Source organism: Melopsittacus undulatus, chromosome 4 (genome assembly GCF_012275295.1).
Source record: "Melopsittacus undulatus isolate bMelUnd1 chromosome 4, bMelUnd1.mat.Z, whole genome shotgun sequence".
NCBI classification, from domain to species: domain Eukaryota; kingdom Metazoa; phylum Chordata; class Aves; order Psittaciformes; family Psittaculidae; genus Melopsittacus; species Melopsittacus undulatus.
The window spans coordinates 38,980,665-39,001,884 of record NC_047530.1 but is presented as its reverse complement, the minus strand read 5'-3'; the positions used below and the strand labels follow the sequence as shown (position 1 = coordinate 39,001,884).

Here is a 21,220-nt window from a genome sequence, read left to right as displayed (position 1 = left end):
TCAGATTTATCTTAGAGCAAGGAGCTCATACAGAAACATGCAGGTTTATGAAGATTTACATCCATGTACTGTCAGTTTTAATGAGAAAGCAACCAGCTACGACTATAAAGTGAATTTTGGGGCTTCTTTATTAAAGAGGTTATCCAGATAATAACAGGATTAGATAAAATACTATGGGTTTTAGTTGTTTTTCTTTCTTGTGGGAAGATAGTAATAAGCTGTTTATTAATCATACACTTCATTTCTAAGCATTAAAGACTAGAAGTTTTTGTTACTATTTATTTCAAGCAATAAAGACTAGAGGAGCCATCTATGAAATCAGTCACCTTTTTACTGTTAAAAACACCCTCAACATTATATAGCCTACTGAAACTTACTGCTGTGACAAGATTGGTACTGTACACAGCACACACCCTTAAAGGTTAAGAAAGTTGGAACAAAAAACCAAAAAGAGAGTCTTTCTTAAACCTATAAAAGTACATTTCAGCCAGTAATAGGCTGTGACAGAAAATCACTAACACAAAGGATGGCTGTTCCCTGCACAGGCACACTGCCTTTTTCCAAGATTCTCACATTTGGTGTGTAGCTGCAACTGGTAAATCCTATATCCAATTTAGTGATTACTGCTCTATGATTATCTGTCTGCAACTGGCATGTCCTATATCCAATTTAGTGATTACTGCTCCACAATTATCTGTCTAGCTTAAGACAGGTGTCAAGGCTGCAGGGTTTTCCATCAGTTTATTTCATCAAAACATCCGTTATGTAACACAAGATATAACAGTAAAGCCTTTAGGATGATTACTTAGTCCCTAATCCCAAACACCATCACTCCAAACCTCTAAATAAGTATATAAATCACTGTCACATCCTATCAGTGCTAGCAGGTACCTTTTTGGCATAAAGGTTCTCCAACCTAGATAAAAACCCATGGGTCCACACATTCCAACCACACAGCCTAAATATGCAGTTGTATTACCAGGGTAGTATTATCCCCTCTTAAAACAACTCTTTTAGCATGGTAACCATTATGTTTATATGAAATACTTTCTTTTGTCTAGTAAGTTTCAGGGCTTAGCACAGGGATCAGCTTCAGATTTTGTCCTGGGTTCAGCAGTAGCAGTCATTTTTCTCCTTCTCTGTAGCTGGTGCAGTGCTGTGTTTTTGAATTTCAGCCTAGAAACAGCGATGATAACACCAATGTTTTTAGTTGCTGCTAAGGAATGTTTAGTCTGACCAAGGACTTTCGGAGTCTCATGCTCTGCCAGGAACGAGGGGAAGCCGGCAGGAAGCAGAGACAGGACACCTGACCCAAACTAGCCAAAGAGGTATTTCATGCCACAACACGTCATGCCCACTATATAAACTGGGGGGAGTTACCCGGAAGGGTTCGATCACTGCTCGGGTTGGGCTAGGTATCAGTCAGTGGGTGGTGAGCAGTTGTATTCTCTCCCCTTGTCATTTCCCTTACCATTATTATTATTGGTGGTAGCAGCAGTAGTTTGTGCTATACTTTAGTTACCAGACTGTCCTTATCTCCAGGCCTGGGAGTTACATTCTTTCTATTCTCCTCCCCATCCTTCTGGGAGCTGCAAGGGGAGGAAGGGGGGGAATGAGAGAGCAGCTGCGTGGTTCTGAATTACCGGCTGGGCTTAAACCATGACAGATTTGAAAACAAAGCTACACTTTCTGTTTAAAGAAATAACTCCTACATTTTTCAAAACATTAGAAAAAAATTTTATAAAGTTTTGAGTTTCACAGAAACCAGAGGCTTTGTAAAAGAGTTTCCATCCCTCAGTTCACCCTGTCACTTGCTCAAACAAAATTTTCATTTCTAGTCTGTCTTTGGTATCAATTGCTCTTGTATGCACCTTCCCTTTGATTTTATATAATGACCCAATTTTAGATAGAATCTCTGTAACTCTTTTAAAAACTCCCGAAGAATGAAGAATGTCATTAAGATAGGGTCTTATCCACACAAGAAAGTAGAATCTGTACCAGACTTCAAAATGTCAAGCAGTTACATGCTTGTGGGATTACAAATCTTAGCAACAGCAAGGGAACAGGTTAAGTATAAAACAGGAGTCTGATACTTGATAGGTCTCCCTCCAAAATAAAGCATGTCTCTGTACATTCATATTATAACATCTAAACACCTGATCCATAAACAAATGCAACTTATAAATTGTACATATATATCATCATTTTATCCACTATTAAAACAAGCAGTGCCACCTACAAAATAAAGTGCTAGCCAGTGCCTTAGTTTGGTTTTGGGGTTGCTGGTTATTTTTTTTCTTTTAACACAACAAGAAGTCCACCAACAAAAAGATAAATGTTGTTATGTGTACATGCTGGATGGCTCATGGAATCCACAAGAGCACTGCAGAGGCAGAGCAGCAACACAAGCTCGGCACAGTCTGACTTTCAGCCAATGCCGCCTACCAGCTTTTATATATTGTGTTAAACATTTAGTTATAAGGTATTGCATAACATAATTCCCTGTTTTACTTAACTGTAAGTACTTGCAACATTTGAGAAAGACACCTGCTGCCATTGCAAAACTGTTGTGAAGAAAAAGCTCAACCTTAACGATGCTTTAGAAATCAGATCAGCGTTTGAATCACGTTTACATCAAGGTTTGTTCAACTCTTCTACAGGTAAACTCTCAAGGAAAGCACATATTGGTAATTTCTGTCTTCAATCATGTGAAGACTGTTTAGATGGGTTGAGGATGTTGTGATGACAGGTTACAAAAAGCAGATGGGTTTCTGCTGAAATTCCACACTGCGATCGAGATCAGATCTAGAATTTAATCTGTCCCTGTTACACAGAGAGGAAGTTGGATCCAGTTCTGGACTATGATGCCAGATTTTCTCCTTAAACCATTACACAGACACAAAGCACAGAAGACAGCAGCTCTTGTGCTCAGTGATGACTGCTGTCTAAGCCTGACCTAGCAGATCAAAAGGAGAAAACAATGCCAGCCACTCAGAAAGCTTCATGATTTTATCTTAAAAAACCAAACCAAACCAACAAACAAAAACCAAACACTGGTGTCAGGGTAACAGGTCAGCAAGAGGGGAAGAAACTGTTTTCCTACAATAGCAGTTGCAGAAACCATGGGCAAATTAGCAGGTGAAAGGAACTCTTGGCACCGAAAACATTTACTGGGGTCCCAAGTCCAGAGTATGCTGCTCTGGCATTTCAAAGGGTAGCTGCTGTCTCAACAGCTTTATGCACAGCCCACTAACCCCATGGTATCAGATATCTTCCAAGTTTTGTCTCTTCACCTCAGTAAAACCTCTATTTGTCATTAGCCAACAGCAGATACCCCTTCTTCAGTATTTATAATGCACACTTCATTACTGTATCTGAATGAAACAGGGCAACACTTTGCACCATACCAGCTACACCAATTTGCACTACTACAGTGCACATCTATAACATAAGACACATCATGACAATGTCATGCGCCTTCCACACCTATTTCTTTTTAATATTCAGTATTAACACAAATGCACAAATGGCTTTCTTGCTAGATTTTGACAAGAGTCTCACTTCAGGATTCTCTGGTGATTTCCTTCACAGGGGAGTTAAGAAACCAGAAAACAAAACAAAACAGTAACACAGGCTGTCTCTAAACTAATTACAACATAATAATTTCTGACAAGAAATAAACTGGTTTTACATATTTGTGTGCATATACATGTATTTTTTTTGTGTGTGTGTGTGTATATGTCTATAACTGATCCAGGACACACATACATACACAGATCCTGGATCTGTTTCCATCTCCAGACTGACTTTCTGCAATACTATGCCTCAGTTTCCTCTTTTGGTTAATGTAGCCCCTACTGCCAAGGTTTTTAATGATTACTTCTCCAGCACCCAGCCCTGATGCCAGCCAAGGTGCCCCTGCAGAGCTGGCTCTGGAAGGCATGGGGGTCAGACCCTATGTGGGGGTCCCTGCCAGGGCAACCAGCACAGCAAGTCATCCCACTGAGCAGGTGTCCCAGCCACACCTGCCAGCCCCAGGCAGGGGCCTGCTGATGGAGCTGGTACAATTAGTCATGCTGTTAACACAGTTAGTGTATTTCTGATCACTCAATCTAAACTCTTAAGAGCTATTGCTGTTAAAAGACTAGTATAAAGCCACTTGCAGAGTGCTTGACTTTTTCCCTCATTTCTCACAATTATTTTTTTTAACTTTATATAAATTACTAATGGCTCAGTTATTATCACCCTCTTTAAACAGAAGCATAATTGACCAGCTACCTCCACCAAATGGTATTTAAGCTGCCTTCCACCTCCAGTTTGCTCAGAAAATGCTCACATTTCTATCATATGGTAGATATGATCCCCCAGCCAACATGACAATAAAGCAGACTGCAGTGGGAAAACAATTTGGCAGCCTTGATTAATCTATTATTCAAATTTAATGATTAATTAATCCCTATCAACAAAATTACCTGAAAAAAAGATAACTTACTCTGCTTCATAATTATTACTCCTTGAACCATCTCTTCACTAAGTCAACTTTAGGGAAAGGACACGCTGCAGAAACTTTCTTCTAGAAATTCAAACTCCAGTAACATACAGTATTTTATTAATGAAAATATTCCATCTTTAACAAAGTATCCAGAATCTAAAAGAACAGCCCAAAACTATGAGATTCTTGGTTTATAATTAAAAATAGAAGTGCTGAAAAAGACTACACTGAAATTAACAAATTGAATTCAAGTATGATATCGAACAAGCCCACTCCAACATAACACAATTGGAGGTTATGGTTTCTCTTTTTTCCCCTCTCAACAAAAAAGCAAATGGCTGGTAAGTCAGTATATCAAAGCCCTTTTATAAAACCTTTCACTATTAAAAGTTATGTTTACTATTTCTAATACCACCACACAGAAGGGCTTCCCCACATACACCTAAAACCCTTTCTCAGCAGTAGATGCATATCAGTCACAGTGAGAGTTCAAAAGAAATAAACATCACAGTACCAGTTTGATCCACGGACAGCAGGAATTTATGCTACATTAGTTCAAAAAGAGTATGTTAACCTATCATTATCTCCATATATGCTTAAAATACTCACATACAAAACCGAACACACACACACACACACAAAAGCCACCACCCCAAAAACCTACTATGTTTAGATATCCAGCTATGTAATATGCGAAGGCACTTACTGGGAGCTGGGAGACTGCTACCAACTTTGGTAAAGCTAGGGCTCACCTAAAGAAGCTTACAGTTCCCAAGATGATAATGGAGTTTTTAATCAAATACATACAAAGTTCTTAAATACAGGGGGAACCCACTCTTTTCTCTTAAGTACGCACTTGAGAAAATTAAATACACCTAAAAGACAGTATCTTTATAGAACAATTTAGTTGTACAACTTGCATATAACTCCTGATTTCAATAAATCATGTTGTATAAAACATATAACAGTACCTATTATTACTGGGCCATTAAAAAAAATCATCACAATTCTTTGCTCAAGTATCTTTTATCCCTTCTTGGAAAGTTCTGAAAAAAAGCAAGCAGCATGCAGAAACACATTAACTTCTCCAAGAAAGCTCTGCATCAAAGCTCTGCTTTTAAACTTTTATTTTTTTTAAACAACAACAAAAAAACCCTGCACTTAGGAAAGTTGCCACCATCTTACAATTCAGAATACAAAACTGAAAAAAATCCCTATTAAAAAAAAGACAGGACTTCAGCCAAGTATTCAGCTACTTATTGCTGTAGTTGTAACTCAAGTCCATTTAAGCCCCTATGTTTTGGTCATTTGTAGCGAGAACATGTTTGGAACACTAGCAGCAATAGAAAACCCCTTTCAAAACTAGACAAAGTTACACTGTTGAGTGAACATTAGCAGAAACCATAACCACGGGGACATAATAAAGCATCCTGTAAAAGTACAATTGAATTGGTAGCTAGAAAAACAGGGTTGATTTAAAGGGATATCCCAAAGCCATATGTGGGCCTATGTCAGTAAAGAAAAGTACTTTCCCCGCCACTAGATAAAACCCCAGACCACAGCACTACTCCAAACATAACGAATACGGTTTTCATCCTGCCTCAATGCCTCATCTCCCCTCCCTCCTCCAACAGGTAACACACAGAAACTTGAAGTAATTACTAATTCCAAATGTAGGTGATACTCACAAATATACTGTTGAACTAAGTTTGGACAGCAAACAGTACACCTGAGTTCAGTCGTACAAACTAACTTCTGTAAATAGTGTTAGACGAATATATTCATGTCTCTAATATGAATCTAGATGTCTCTTTTTTACAAAACGCATTAATAGAAATATCCAGGCAAATACATACCATACAATAGCAAAAGCTTTAAGCCCCATTTAATAAGATGACTTTCGGATTAAAAATAGAAGGCAATTAAGATTTACTCAAAATTACAATTAAGAAAAGCTTTCACAGTGCAATATTGAAACTGTCACAAAGTTAAGAAAATACTGATATCAAAGTACAATCACAATGTTAAAGTAGACAAAACTACTATACAAGGGCCTATCCTGTAAAACTAAAAGGAATGAACACAACACAGGGGACATCTCACGTCCCTGCTCTACATATCTTGTTTGCTAGTCTTCAGAGTCATAATTGTGTCTTTCTGACGTAAGTAGAAGTCTTGTTAAAAGTAAGATCTTCATTCTTCTTCTTCGCAGACCAGATTTCAAAGCCCGATTACTTCTTGAAAATATGCTCTTCATCACTGCACAATTTCGAAGTAGTGCAATATTGCCATGATGTGCTGAGGCATGAACACATAGGCTGTGTACAGTGCCATTCCAATGATGGAAACGAGCATGGAATCTGAATTACAGCTGAGGAAAAGAGCATTTGAAATAGAAAGTGCATTAGACATCACACAGCATTAAAACTTTCCTGGTAACCACCTTACAACACTACATGGCTAAATCAGATGGGGTCAACTGTATTTAGCAATTAAAGACTGGAAGAACCACCTGAACACCAAAAAACAGAACACTGGTTTCAGCAATGAGCTGAATTACAGAATGATGCCTTGCAAGTTATCCACTGCCTTGTCAGGGACACAAGAGGATAGGACAAAGTATGGGAAGCGTGATGGAAGAACAGAAAATGGGCACTGAGAATATACAACTTCTTACATGCATCTTCCTGGGCGCTAAGCAAGTCTTGCAAAAGCCAGTGCCATTCAGCCAAGCAGAAAAAAACGTCAACCACTGGAAAAAAATAGCCCAACAAACCAAACAAAACCCACAATAATAGGAGTAGCTGTACTGAGTAAGAGGTTTTATTTGTGCATGTCCTATTCATTTTTAAGCACACAGCATTAGAGACCAACCTCAGCTTCTCAGAACAGAATGACCTAATAAATTTAATTCATGATGCACAGAGCACATCTGGTATTAAAGTTGTACTGTTAGCATAATGAAGTCAGGAAACCTCACATCCACTCCTAGCTGCCAGTGCCCCCCAGACTCTGTCACTACATTATTTGGTTCATTTCTCCACCCACATGTTGTACTCAGACCCTTTCTCTTGGGCAAGCACCTCAATTTATGTGCTGTTTGGAGGCATTTAGGAAAAAGAAACCACAGGACAAGTGAAAAGTATGAGTAACATTGTGACATGCACTTACTTCACTCACAAAGCCTCAGCATGGCTTCAAGTCATATGCTTAAGTAAACAGAGACTCATTAGAAGATCACACTGCAAAACAAGCTTCACATGAAGCTAAACAATTTTAGGATGACTACTTTATTAGCGGAACTCCTAACAGGGACCTCCTGTAAAACGCACATAGAGAAGTCAGACAACAGCTTATAATGTGTACGTACAACTGGATCTTTGTCCAGCTTTATCTACAGAATTTATGGCATCAGATTACTGAAAGATTATGCCATACAAAGTTTAAGGTTACATAATTCAAAAGTACTTGAAATTAACAATAACCTGATGATTTCATCCAACTACCTGCATTCAGTAAACTTAAGACAGGAACACTATAAAAAGCACTGGAGATTAACAAGCATGATAACACTGGACAGCAGTACTCGGTTTCCACAGGTGAAACCAGAGAAGCTCCACATCTTTGAGAAATCAAGTCACCACAGCACACATGTAACATGCTCTGTGACCGACTTCCCTGTGGCAGAGCAGAGGTATTAGTTGTGCTTATTAGAGCATACTAGCTGCTTGGTGTGTTTTTAGTCCCAGAAGATTATACAATACGAGATGCTAAAACGAAGGTCAACTCATAAATCCCTGTTTCCGTATCAGCGCTCACTCCTGATTCTGAAGCACGAGCAGCAGTGAGGCACACAGCAACAGAGCCACACACCATTAGTTCCCAAGGCCACTGCGTCCGCGCTGCACTCGTACAAACCTGGCCCTCCGACAGCGAAAGCATCCTGTGTGAGGGCACAAAACTGCTTTGCTGACCCGGGACGGCAAGTGATACTTGTGCCACTCACATTTGTAAGCTAAGTAGAAATTACTTCACTGCAACACGAGCATTTTATACTAGTCAACATGCACACACACTTTAATTTACCTAAATACTTTGCACAAGTTAAAATGCTCCATGGCTAACACAAAGAAAAAAACAACAAAACCCAAACACGTTACTAATGTAACTGCAGGGAAAGCAAAGATAAAGCTTCCTCGGTGACAAAGACACTGCACAAAGATTGCTGGAAGGTAAGATCCCCCACCCAAACAATCATGCACAGTCAGTCTATAAATACTAGAAAAGAGAGGAAGTTATCTCCATTTCTACTGCATTTACAAAGTAAAAAAAACAAAACCAAAAACTAAATCACACAACTGTAGCTTGAGCAACCACTTTTATAGAGTAAATGCAAGTTCCTTTACGAAATTGTCCAGCATCTCAGTAAAAACAGCTTCTCACTACTATTTATACCCTTATCTTTGTTGATGGTTTGGTTAATTACCCTCTTTGCCTTTCAACATTAATTGGGGATGGCTCGGGGTCATCCATATCAGACATCATTTCAAGTCAAGATCAAAACAACCACATTTAAGACAAAAATATTTGTGATGCCTTAACAACAGCCGGGAGAAGCCAACCTGTAAGCAGTCTTTAAACACATGCCTGCATGTAGGCATCTATCAAGTTCTTCCACTCCAAAAGAACCAAGCAAACTTACCAGTTGGAGAATTAAATACTCATCTAACACAAGCCATGTGATAAAGTGACATAAGCTTAAACATAAGCTTACAAGGTTTTGCAACGTGCATGTTTACTTTCCAATAAGCGAAAATACAAAATAATTAATAAAAGACAGCAGTGCTTAACGGAAAGCTTGAGATTTCAGTGCAGAAGACGCGAAAAAGTGCTACCATAACCCTAGAGAAGGAGAATTAAAGAACTTCGAGATATAAACCTATGCTCGGCGACAGGATGAGGAGCACCAGCATAATGATTACCCCCCAACGTTAGCCTGTGACCGTGAGGAGCCCTGCCTGCCAAGAGGGGACAAGCGCGGGTGCCGGGCGGAGGCTGCCGCTCCTCTGCTGGCGCCTCAGGCCAGCTGCCCCCGCCCGGCGCAGCACGGCCCCGCTCCCCTCCCGCCGACCCGCGGGCCCCAGAGAGCCCCGCCAGCGGCCAGCCGCCCTCAGCAGGGCCACGGCCCTGCCGCTCCTCCGGCACCGCACCCGCCAGTGGCCTCAAGGGGAGGGGACGGGAAGAAAGGAGAGGGCAGCCCCCGGCGAAAGGATACTGAAGACGGTGCGCTCCCAGGGCTCCAGCATGTACAGCGCGGTGATCAGCAGGTACTGGTAGTACAGCCACGACATCTGCTTCCACGCCGAGCCCAGCGCCATGGCGCGCCTCGCCCTAACCCCGCCCGCCAGCGGCCGTGCGCCGGGCCCAGGCCGAGCGGAGACGGGGCGGTGGCAGCCCGAGACCCGCCCCCAGCGCCGCGCCCCGCCCCGCGCCCGGCAGCCCCCTGAAATGGAGGCGCGGAGGCGGTGGGAGGGGACGCGTTGGCTCTGCGCTGGGGAGCGGCAGTGCGCGGAGCTGAGACCCGGCCTCCTTAACTCACACGGCTGCCGCGGAGGCCGAGCGGTCTGCCTCTGAGCCAGGCCTAGGAGACGGTGCTGCAGGCGGTTGTCCTCATCCTGTGTAATCTGATGTGCTGGGCAGTACCGAAAGCCCGGAGATTGTGCTCAGTGGGGCACAGAACGCTCAGCAGGAGTCTTCATTGGGCAACCCCCCCCCAAAAAACATGGCTGAGATAAATGAGACCATAACATCAGCCAACTCGAACCAGGTTAATCCCTTAGGAGCAGGAACAATAAGGATGCCACAGATCACCTGTTAGCTGTAACTGTTGCTAACTTGGGGCTTCCCTAGGGCACCTGGGCCAGAAAGAGGGTGTGGGATGTCCTGCCCTGGCTGCTGATCAACTTGATATGGAGAAATTCCCAGAGCCTGGCCTGGGACCGCATGATTAGAAAGCCTGTTGGCAGCCTATACTCACACTCTAGTTTGGAAGGCAGGAGATGGAAGCCCGCTGGAAAGCAGTATACACAACCTTCAGTCTCCATGACTAAGCACAGCAGGAGGCAGCAGGGCTGGCCCCCATGAAGGCCCTCATGCACCAGACATGCACATTGCAGATTAGAAACTGGTATCGATACTCACCCCGCATAGTAAATGTTTGTGATTATGTCACTGTGCCGTGTGATTCTGTTCTTGCAGCCACCCCATCCCTACCTTCAGCTGAGCCATAAGTGCAATGAGTAACAAGGAAACAGTCACAGGAGGATGCACACAGGAATTACTTACAGTTGCAAAATACAACCACGGTACTAGCAGATAACTGAAAACGTATTTTGTGTGGCAGAATCCGAAAAAGGATTTAATTCAACCAGAAGACATTTAGACACACTTTACCTATTCAGACTTACTTCAGCACAAGAAAAGAGAGCATTCACACAATAAATACCCTGCAGCAACTGGCTACAGGCATCACTGTCCCTATCCAAGACTGCTGCTGCTTGTTGCAAGTGCTGCTGGAGAAGTCTCGCGTTAGTGTTGCTGCTTGAAAATACAGTAATCGTGAAAGCCTCATTTCTGTATAAACAAGTACAAAGTTCAAGGGCAGGTGGGGTATTCAGCACAACTAAAGCATTACACCCATTCAAAGCTGCAAGAACATTATCCACATGGGTGGGGCAAATGGGCCCCAGTCCTGCCTGCTCCTGCTTCCTAACTAGAAGCTCTGCAATTCAAGTGATAAGCAAGAAGCAACAGCAAGAAAGGGATGAGAGGAAAGGCAGTATCTAGAGGCATGCCAGCTTCAAAATCTGCCCTAACCCACCAGGCCCCTTATGCCTTTTCAGTATGGCACATACTCACAAGACAGATTTGCTAGTTAGCCTCTTAAGACAGTATACTTTCCCCTCCTTTGCCTGCTCCATTCTACCCCTGCTTAGAGACTGCCATCACATACAATTCTTCCTGCTGCCACCCACATCGACATTTGAGCCCTTGAACTACATACATTCCTACATGCTCACGTTTCCAGTAGCTCAGTGCAAAGACCCTTAACCTGGAGCTACAACAGAGCCTTCACACTTCACCTGGAACAGGAAGACAACTACGCAGGGGCCAGCATGCCCCGCAGCATAAACTTAACCTACATTTGACGAAGAAGGGAACTGTTGAGGCAGCTGCTGAACACTTGGGCAAAAGGTAATCAGAGCCACAAAATTTTATTAGCATCCCAGGCACAGAGGAAGTATGTTCTTCAGGTTCCTACCTCCCAAGTTTAAATATTTCTGACAATTCCTGAAAGCACATGTAACAAATTCTTCCTAGCACTATTAAAAGCATAAAGATTTCTTTCAGACAGAGCTCAAAGTGTTAAAAAAATATCAACCTATAAAGAGGAAACATTACTTATTAATAAGAAAACCCAAGAGTTCACCTCCTGGGAGCATGCCAGAGGAAAAGAGGGAAGGGTCCATTGTTAACATTGCACTGGCATCAAAGACTAAACACAGTATCTAAATATCAAGTAGCAAAAGCTCTTTATGCTTCCCTAAAGCTGTAAATGTACTAAAGAAACAGAAAAAGCATACAAACTAGCTCTATGATCATAGATCTGACCATAAATTTCTTCTTAAAATGATCACTGTAAGGAAAAAGGACATGAGAAAGAAAAGTCCAGTATTTTCTTCATATGCATATATATGCTTAATGCTCTTAACTGCATTACTAAGCATTAATACTTGATTTAAATTATCCATGTCAGCAAACTCAATATAAGCTAAGCTTCCACTCTGTATAAATGAAAGTTTCAATTTTTGAGATCTTAATAGGCCAAAAATCCAAATATGACAATTCCTTCTTCATCAAACTTACCTGTGCACTTATTTACCAGGAATAGCAATGTAAAGAAGCCAAATACCCTGAAAGTTGTTCTCCATGTGCCACAGAAATGACCAATATAGAGAGAACCAGTTACTATACAGTATTTATTCTAACCAGCAGTTATAACACATACTGAGTTAATGAATAGTGTATATATACAAGGAATGATCATAATATACAGAACTTACATTGTATTTACAAAATTTTAAATCCCCAACGATGTAACCGCCTGACAGAGTGGAAGAATATTGCTTGCAAATGCATGCTGTGAACTGTATTCCCTTCATTAAGTTTGCACAAAGTTTAGTTGTTTGCAAATGAAAATGTACACTTAGAAGATTGTATTTAAAAAAGGCTAACATGCCTGCATTTCTAACACAGTCTTATAGCAGTGCAGGGTTTTTTACCCCCCTGCTTTTGCACATTAGCAGTGGCTAGCTAGAACATTGAAGAAGTGAAAAACTTCATCTTTATCCATTACTGCCACTTCAGTTGAGCATTCAGTACACAGTACTGGATGATACACTTCCTCCTCTTCTTGATTTGACTGTAGAGAGGTAGTTTCTTTGCTGTGCTTCATTTTCTTATTCCTTTTCTTTGACTTCTTCCTGTATTTCAGAATTTCCTCTTTATTAACAATGCAGTTCATCACAAACATGGCTCTGTATTGTGTTTTGTAAGATTCATGTCTATGGAGAAGGGGAGAAAATGCAAGTCATACCATTGGTAAAACTCTGCTTCCAAGAAATCTGTTATTGTCACTGGAAATGGGATTAAATACAGCAAGCACCATGTCAAAGAGCTGAACACCAAATAAACATGAAGTTTTGTAAACAAAAGTCACAGCTACAAAAATCATTAAAAAAATGGAATTGCAGCCATCTGTCCTGTTTTTAAAGCATTTTAAAAAACACACTGATTATTGCTGAAATAAACACCCCAGAGTACAATGGTTGATACAATTCAGAGTACCACAGAATTATGCCTTGCTATGCGTAGCTGACAGCAGGCAAAAGATCATGAAGGTGTGAGTGCAAATGACTCAACTACTGGCACCGATATCCTAAAATGTCTTGCAAGCCTGAGATTCCTTATTTATAAATGACAAGCACTGACACACCACACTTGAAATAGCATGTCTATAATGAAATATAAAATACAGTTTCAGCTGTCATCAGTGTAACAACTGTTTAACTGGAGCATGTAGCAAAATTCAGGGCTGCAGTCCAATTCAACACCACCGTCCTCGGGCTGCGGTTTTACAGCAGCCTAAGCCCACGTAACAGGTGGCTGTAGAAATCCTGTCTCGACTTTGGCTGGCTTTACTGCTTGTATAAGTCTGAGTTGAGTTATTTCAGTTTATTAAACCCACAAAAGGCCTGTCTGACACCAAAACCATATGGTTTTCTGCCAGCTTAAGAAACTGAAATACTTAACTGTAGAACAGGGTCAAGCAGTACCTAAAACCAGCAACGGGGAGAGAGAGAAACAGCACCCAGTACTTTGATGATTTTAGGCTTCTGTGAATTTCATCCTCAATAACCAAAAATACTCAGTAAATGAGAGGCACTTACTCCTCATCACACATTTGTTTCTTGTTTACTTCCAGTGCAGGAGTCCCACCTTAGCACAGGTTCACAGTATTAACTAGTTTTGCAGTGCAGTCAGATACTGGAGAGCTTCAAAACACTCTGAAGAATCTCACCTAAATGCTTACCAAGCATTTTTAAATATAACTATACACAAAACCAAACTGCTAAGACTCAAACCAAGCTAGACTATACTATCTAGATTTTGCTTTGTCTTCCCCTAAACAAGGCACTTTTACACAGAAATAACCTGGAATAATTTCACACATCTAAATGGCAAGGCAACATATTAAAAAAAAAATCAGCCTCAACTGCCTGTTTAGTCTTCATGATTATTTTTTTTTCTAAATAGTTTACATTCTCCACTATGCTGAAGTTCTTCCCTGTTCTTCCTCATATCCATGTTGCAGGTTAAACTGACGAACATTCTTACAAAATAGCATTCATCCCTAAATGTGATTCACATGTACGTGCCTTCTCTTTATTAGTGCCACCTTGCAATATGGAATCGATAAAATAAATTTATCAAATTAAGGACCCTAAAAATACTACCAGCCAAAAAAAAGACATTACAAAAAGACCCTTTGTTATTCATTAGTTACCTCTGGCAGTCCAGGCATAAGGTTGTCATGCAAGCAGGGCAATTCAAAACAGCATCACTATTCGGAACAGCTGTAGGTTTGTGTTCCTGCTGCTGTGGCACCCCTCTGTGATTACGGTACCTAGCAATTCAGGCAAGGAGGAAGTAGAGACAACAAATGACACCACATGCCCTTGCTGTCAGGCATACCAATTCAATTGTCAAGCCTTTCTTATGTTAAAATACATTAATTAATACTTGTTTCCTTCTGGACACCTTTGTCAGTAACTCAAAGCACATGAATATATAAACTAGAGAAAAACTATACCAATATCTTTTTCTTTACTTTGTAGGAAGGATTTCCTTAGGTGAGAAAAAAACATCCAGCACAAGCATTTGTGCCTAATGACCCTCTTCTCCGACAAGGTGGGCATCTCAAGGGCAGGGAACACATACTAATATTATCCTTTTCGTAAGATTTACATGGAGGATCTCACTTTTCCTGCAACAATCATTTTCTACTTCACCCTTCAAAACCCCTCAGTAAAGCAGCTTTGTGCTGTTCCTATTTTGTATGAACATTTTGTGGCTTGCTAAAAATCAAAGTTTTCCAAAACTAAACCCACAAGAATTAGCAGAAATAGAGATTAATTCAGCAGTCAAAGTGCCTTACAAACTTTTAATCCACTGCACAGTTGTTTAGACGAGATCTATTGACAAAGCTGGCCTGCAGAACTAGGAAGTCTCAAGTTTTAAAAAACTGCAACTTTTGGGGTAATTTTGAAGACTCAACTTCCATTGCATACACACAAAAATTTTATAGGCTTTTAAGTTTCACCTGCTGTAAATTCTGAATAAAAATATTTTCACTGAATGGACTTGACAGCATGAGCTTTTTCTCCATATTCACCATTTTCATTTACATTTTTCATCTTATGTTGAGCATCCTACAATTCAAATATTGATTCTCGTCTCTTACCCCCTCCTCTGCGAGTCTACCCACTCTTGGTCTCTACTGTCTTCCTCTGGGTCGTACAGCAGTTCATCATTGGAAAGAATCCGACGTTGCTGATGTTTTCTGTTTTTCCGGATGTCCTGTGCAACTGGAAAGATTTGTGCAAGCTCATGTCACATCCATCAGACGTATGATGATTCTCTACTTAAATAATCAAAATACCATTTTTTAATTTTTCTTTTTTTCATACTCGCAATAAATCTAAGGGTCTAGTTCATTCTCCTCACCCCAAAGCACTAACACACCTGACCTACATTGGGATACATACATACATCCATCATAAAGTTGCAGGAACTACACTGAGATGATATAGGCTAGTAATTCTCCCCAGAAGGCCACCTTTGGTAACAGCCCCTTAATGCCTCAAGAGGACTGTACATGACCTGAGAGTGCTACTGTAAAGATGTCGTCCTCTCTCCTTAGTCATTTACCTATTTTATCTTCATCCTCCGAATCAGAATCGAAGTAAACGTCATCATAGTATTTTGAAGTGGCTGCAGGTCCAGCCTGCCCAGAACTGGAGGATGTACCTATGTGTGAAATTAGAGAAGTGGTAAGAACAGCCCAACAAAAGGACAGCAAGTATACAGCTCAGAACCAACCTTCATTGTTAAGTTACTCTATCTAGAAGTGCTCTGCTTTATCTGGTTAAGTAATAGCTCTCCCAGTTTACTCCCACATCCTTATCATCCACATCGCATTTCATTTACAGGTGCTCTCTCAGAGCAAAGCTGCTCACTCTGAGAAGAATCTCAAGTAGAGCTCAAAGGAAAGTTTCTCCTGAGGTACACTCCCTCAGACATTGATGACACCACATGAAATATGCCTGCCTTTGCCCTATATAACCAATGGAATCCCAGACACTCCACAGATGTTCAGTTGTGTGGAAGAAATACAGCTGTGGCACACTGTTTCACAGACTTTTTTCCACTGATTAAAAGAGAAGGGCTTAGAGTTGTTAGGATCCTAGCCTGGGTGCCTTAGTTAAGTACTTAAAAAGTCAAGGGGGGATGGATCAGAATCTAAATGCTGTACAAACATTCCTCATAATTTTAAGCTCTAGGTAACAGTCATCTTTCTAAAGCACATGTGCAAACTTCTTCAGGCATTTAATGACTTAATATTATTTTGGCTAGAAAAAGCAAATGTAAAATAAATTATGTGAATGGATATTATATATTGCATTATCAGAGAATTTCTGGCTGCCCTATCCCTGGCAGTGTTCAAGGACAGGCTGGCTGGGGCTTTAAGCAACCTGGTCTAGTGGAAGGTGTCCTTGCCCACCGCAGGAGGTTGGAACTAGATGATCTTTAAGGCCCCTTTAATCCCAAACCATTCTATGAAACATTCAATTCACTGAAATGGCACCTGGTAAATATCTTCCGCAGATACAACCAGCCATTTTAAGGCTTTTCTGTAGGCTTCATACAGCACTTAGCTGTCACCACCCCCTCAAACCCACCCTTCGGCCACAAGAATAATACATTAACTTCACGCCTTAAGTGTGCCCACCTTAAGTAGACACCACTTAACTGACAATTTCACGGGCAACTGGATGTTAAGTGTGATTTACCCATTTCTGGCGATTGCCATTTGCCTTCCATAGTCCTCATGGTGGTGTTCAGTTCTGCTTCCATCTCCTTTTGGAACTCATCATCACTGGAGGATTCGCTCTCCCCAGTCAGGCACTCCCGTATCAGCTTCCGCTTCTGGTCAGGAGTGCCGTGTAAGAGCACATCCACCTCATCCTCTGAGCTACAGATATGTAAGGGTTACACACCAAGTTATTACAAACAGCTTACAACACCGAGTCACACAGAGAACGAACACCTGAACCGTGTGGCTGCACCGGGAAGCACTCATGTGTTTATAGGAAATATATTATTAAAATATTCTATTACTAGTTTTGATGCAGAACAGCTTGAGGCTGCGGCCTGCCAGGCTGCCTCAGAGGCTCCGGTCCGCGCCGGAGCAGGGAGCTGTTTACACACTGGCGGTTGCAGGGTTACAGGTGTGAACACACCGGGTTCAGGGAAGACAACCGCAGCAGGATCGTTGCGATGATCGATCCTGCCGCGACCCACGGGCGGCCCGGCCGCGCACCGCAGAGCCCGCGCCGGGGCCTGCCACCCCGCCGGGCCCGCGGCCGCTCCTCACACCCCGGCCAGGAGACGCCAGGCGACAGCGGGAAGCGGGGGCCGGCCCACACCTGCTGAGCGCTCGCTCCTCGTCGCTGGGCTCCTCCACCAGGTACGGGTCATCCTCCTCCCGCAGGCAGCTCATGGCGGCAACAAGTACCCACCCGCCGCTGAAGGCAGGCCCGGCCCCTTCCGGGGCCTCTGCCAGCTTCCGGCGGCCGAGTTCCGCCCGCACCGGCGCAGTGCCGCGGGTCAGCTGCAGCGGCTACCGGCTGCTCCCGCGGTGGGTAGCGGCAGCCCGGCCCCGTGCAGCGTTGCCTTTTGTTTTGGAGCTGCACAGCCCCGGGCCGCGTTTTAAATACGTTTCTTCAGTTACAGAGGCGGGGCTTTAAGAGACACACCCGATACCAAGAGGCTTGAAAAAGATTTAATGAGCCAGTCACACTGAACAGCGAGGACTAATCTAAAAACTGTTCCCACATCCTAATTAAAATATTTACAATTTTGTTAACTGTATGTACATTGTAATCTTTGTCCCTTATAGTCTATTTATAGATGAGTTCCTTAGGAATTATACCTGTTATATTTGGAAGATGAACAGCACAGTATTAGTGTAGTAGCGATTGCTGGAAAACATTATATATAGCAGGTGAGTTGCTAATAGCTGTTGGGCACTGGTAGTCAAAGTCTGAGGCTATGCGTACACAACTCGACGCACAAGGCAAACAGCATGTTCAGCTAAGAAACATCTCTGCCTCTGACACTCTCCGATGTGCAAGGCAGCAGGGTAATAAGCATACTACACTGTGCAGTTCACCCTGTTCAGGAAAAAAAAGCAACACATCCCCAAACCACACACCTCTATGCGGCAGTACAGGGAGTCTGTAATCACAGAGACATTGACTTACATGGATCTGCACCTCCAAACATCCCAGTCACCCAAAATTCTGCTGCTCCATAGAAGATCTACAAACCCATACGAAGCAGGAATCCCACTGTGAAGAGCAATTGATCAAGTAAAGCCTAATTTTACAACATCCTGAAATTAGACAGCAGAACAGCACCTCTTGGAAAGTGTCATGGTTCAACTAAGAGAGACAAAGCAATACAACAGATAAAAACCAGATTGATAGCTTTAAGTCCTGTTAGAATGAGATCCTTTCCAGGCACTCCTTTACTGAATACCTTCACTTCTGTTCTGAAGCAAAGCTCCTTACTTGTACCGAAGTGGGGCAGTATTACCTTTCATCAGTATCTTACTCATTTTCTGAACTCCTTTCTGCTACTTTATTTCCCCTTTCTGGAAAGAAACCCAAGAAGTTCTCTGAAAAGCCAACGAAATTCTGCGAAAGAAATTGCAGTCAGCCACCAAGCTCAAAAGAATTTTAAGTATACTGGACAGGAAAATCACAGACAAACAGATAAACCTGAGAATGCAAGTGAAAAATTACTGGGCGAGTAGTGTCAGACCAATCCAATACTTGCTCAATGGTTTTACAGGATGAATAGAGAAAAAGCTAATTAAATTAATCTGATTTACTAGAAAATATTAAGCTTACAGATGATACAATGTCTGCATAATTTTAGAAAAATCATTGATTTCATGGTTTATTTTACAATAATTGGATTAGTCTACAAGTTAAGGCAAACATACTAACGCATTTGCTTTTCTTTTTAAATCATAGTTATAAAGGTTACACAAAGTTCTCCAAAATTTCTAAGAAATGTTCACAATTGAAAAAAAAAAAATAAGTTTTCTGATATCAGTACATGGAAAAAAAATCCAAACAAACTAAGACAGTGTATACAATGCCATTATAGTAACAATATTCAAATATCTAATGGTAATATTTAGGCCATTTGAACGCTTCAAATGGTTAACTTCAGAAAGTACTTACAAAGGTAAATAAGATTGGCAGCTGTATCATAGTATTCATAACATGAACATAATTATATTGGCTATTTTCACAAAAAATGAGCATTTGGTTTCTGAACAATGAAAGCATATAATGATTAAATAAACATGAATATGTATGTATAACAAGTATGCTGTTGCTTCATATAGTCTGGAGCTACTTTCAGGTGTTTAAATCCTTTGAAAGGAGGAGCTTGCTTTATATGCACTTTGTCAAATGTTTCTCCAGGGAACTGTAAATGCCTATTTAAAGTCATGAAAACAAAATCCAGAGGAGGGCAGCCCTTGTCAGTGGGAGGATGGAGTAGCTTATGTGTCACCATTTAACACTGCCAGGCAGCTCTGCAGCAGCTGTAAGTTACCCTGTAAAAATAAAGAAAAACGTGACTACATTTCCTTACTTTTTCACACTTGTGATAAAAGAAGATGGTTTTCAAACAGCAATAACACCACTAAAGGAGAACTGACTGGCATTAAGCTTATGTAGAAATATTTGTGCAGGGAACTTTTAAAGAGTTTTTGGAACATAGAAGCATCGTGCCTCAGAATTAAATGGAGCCAATTTGAGATTCAAAAATAAGCACTTCCAAGTTTCTTCCTAAAGATCTAGTCTGATCACAAAAACTAGTGACTGCAGAACACTCTGAGCAATGAAGTTCAAAGTTACAAAATCTTCATGTTTTACATAGTAATTGCCATTGCTCTGTCACTTGAATATTATTCCCAAAGCAGAAGTCTTCGTATGTTATGTTGAATACTGAATTCACCAAGAAGCATTAACCAATTCACAGCACTCAGGATCTCCTCACTAGGAGAGGATACATCTAAGCTCATAGCTCTGTTCAAGACCAGGACCTGTTTAAAGACAGACTGATATATGGGCTCAGCCAGGTGATTTAGCCATCAAAGTTGAGTTTAGCCATCAGAGACAGAGCTCCTGAAGTGATTATCACAACATTAACTAAGCTTTATCTCTAAGGCCAAGTTCTGCCCCTTTTTTTCAGTAACCTGCAAGTCAATTTTTAATCTTATTTAAAGCATTCTGATCCTACTGTGAAAACATACAGGCTGACTTTCAGATTTCTGAATGAATTTACAGAACTGACGTGTAAAAAGATACCCTTGTCGATTAAGCATATGTGATTGACAAGTAAGCCAGGATTTATTTTCTACGAAAAACAGTTACACACCCCACCCCCCCAACCCAAAACAAAATCAACCAAACAAAAAACCCTAAAAAAACCTTAAAAAAACCAAAAAAAGGCGCCCACCCCCCAACCAGGTATTCACATTGTTTCATGCATTCATTTATGCTTAGAACACTTTATGAAATAGCTGTAGCAGACTGGTTCCCAAATCTGAAAGCTCTGTGTAAGCAACAGCGTTGGGCTGTTGACAGTGTGAAGAGTAATTCCTGTCAGGTTCAGATAAAATGCAGGAACAAAATAGTCTGAATGAAAAGTACAGGTATGATAACAGCCCAGTTATGTACACAGGAGAAATGGCTTCCTTCTAAAGTCTTTCTATCTGAAACTTCAAACAGACAAAAGCATGAT

The 21,220-nt window shown here is 41.3% G+C and overlaps 3 protein-coding genes across 5 annotated transcripts in view; all 3 read right to left on the bottom strand.

The window, feature by feature from the left end:
• Positions 1-4,592: 4,592 nt before the first annotated feature.
• Positions 4,593-9,932, bottom strand: SPTSSA (serine palmitoyltransferase small subunit A). The gene is made up of 2 exons (XM_005149300.3): positions 9,768-9,932; positions 4,593-6,852 (listed from the first exon to the last, which is right to left on the bottom strand). Exons 1-2 carry the CDS (start codon positions 9,868-9,870, stop codon positions 6,749-6,751), a joined length of 207 nt encoding a protein of 68 aa, XP_005149357.1. The 5' UTR covers positions 9,871-9,932; the 3' UTR covers positions 4,593-6,748.
• A 2,585-nt stretch (positions 9,933-12,517) lies between these two features.
• Positions 12,518-17,968, bottom strand: EAPP (E2F associated phosphoprotein). Of its 2 annotated transcripts, XR_004080591.2 has the most exons (7): positions 17,821-17,968; positions 17,185-17,366; positions 16,043-16,141; positions 15,576-15,699; positions 14,619-14,738; positions 12,748-13,116; positions 12,518-12,688 (listed from the first exon to the last, which is right to left on the bottom strand). XR_004080591.2 is itself a non-coding variant. In XM_005149301.4 (6 exons), exons 1-6 carry the CDS (start codon positions 17,892-17,894, stop codon positions 12,852-12,854), a joined length of 864 nt encoding a protein of 287 aa, XP_005149358.1. In that variant the 5' UTR covers positions 17,895-17,968; the 3' UTR covers positions 12,518-12,851. The 2 variants fall into 2 exon arrangements, 1 of the variants encoding a protein (XP_005149358.1); XM_005149301.4 differs by having other exon boundaries at positions 12,518-13,116.
• Positions 17,969-18,154: 186 nt separating this feature from the next.
• SNX6 (sorting nexin 6) overlaps positions 18,155-21,220 on the bottom strand; it is a 28,788-nt gene continuing 25,722 nt past the window's right edge. For both annotated transcript variants that reach the window (XM_034061829.1, XM_034061828.1), the window contains exon 14: positions 18,155-20,027. In XM_034061829.1, the coding sequence (XP_033917720.1) occupies positions 19,974-20,027 (54 nt within the window). In that variant the 3' untranslated portion in view covers positions 18,155-19,973. The remainder of the gene's footprint in view (positions 20,028-21,220) is intronic.

Coding starts and splice junctions, on each gene's coding strand:
- EAPP (XM_005149301.4), bottom strand. CDS start 17,894: ATGAGCTGCCTGCGGGAGGAGGATGACCCGTACCTGGTGGAGGAGCCC. Junction 17,367..17,820: donor GAGGAGCGAGCGCTCAGCAG/GTGTGGGCCGGC, acceptor ACATATCTGTAG/CTCAGAGGATGAGGTGGATG. Junction 14,739..15,575: donor GTAGACTCGCAGAGGAGGGG/GTAAGAGACGAG, acceptor CTGAATTGCTAG/GTACCGTAATCACAGAGGGG.
- SPTSSA (XM_005149300.3), bottom strand. CDS start 9,870: ATGGCGCTGGGCTCGGCGTGGAAGCAGATGTCGTGGCTGTACTACCAG. Junction 6,853..9,767: donor CTGGGAGCGCACCGTCTTCA/GTATCCTTTCGC, acceptor GCTGTAATTCAG/ATTCCATGCTCGTTTCCATC.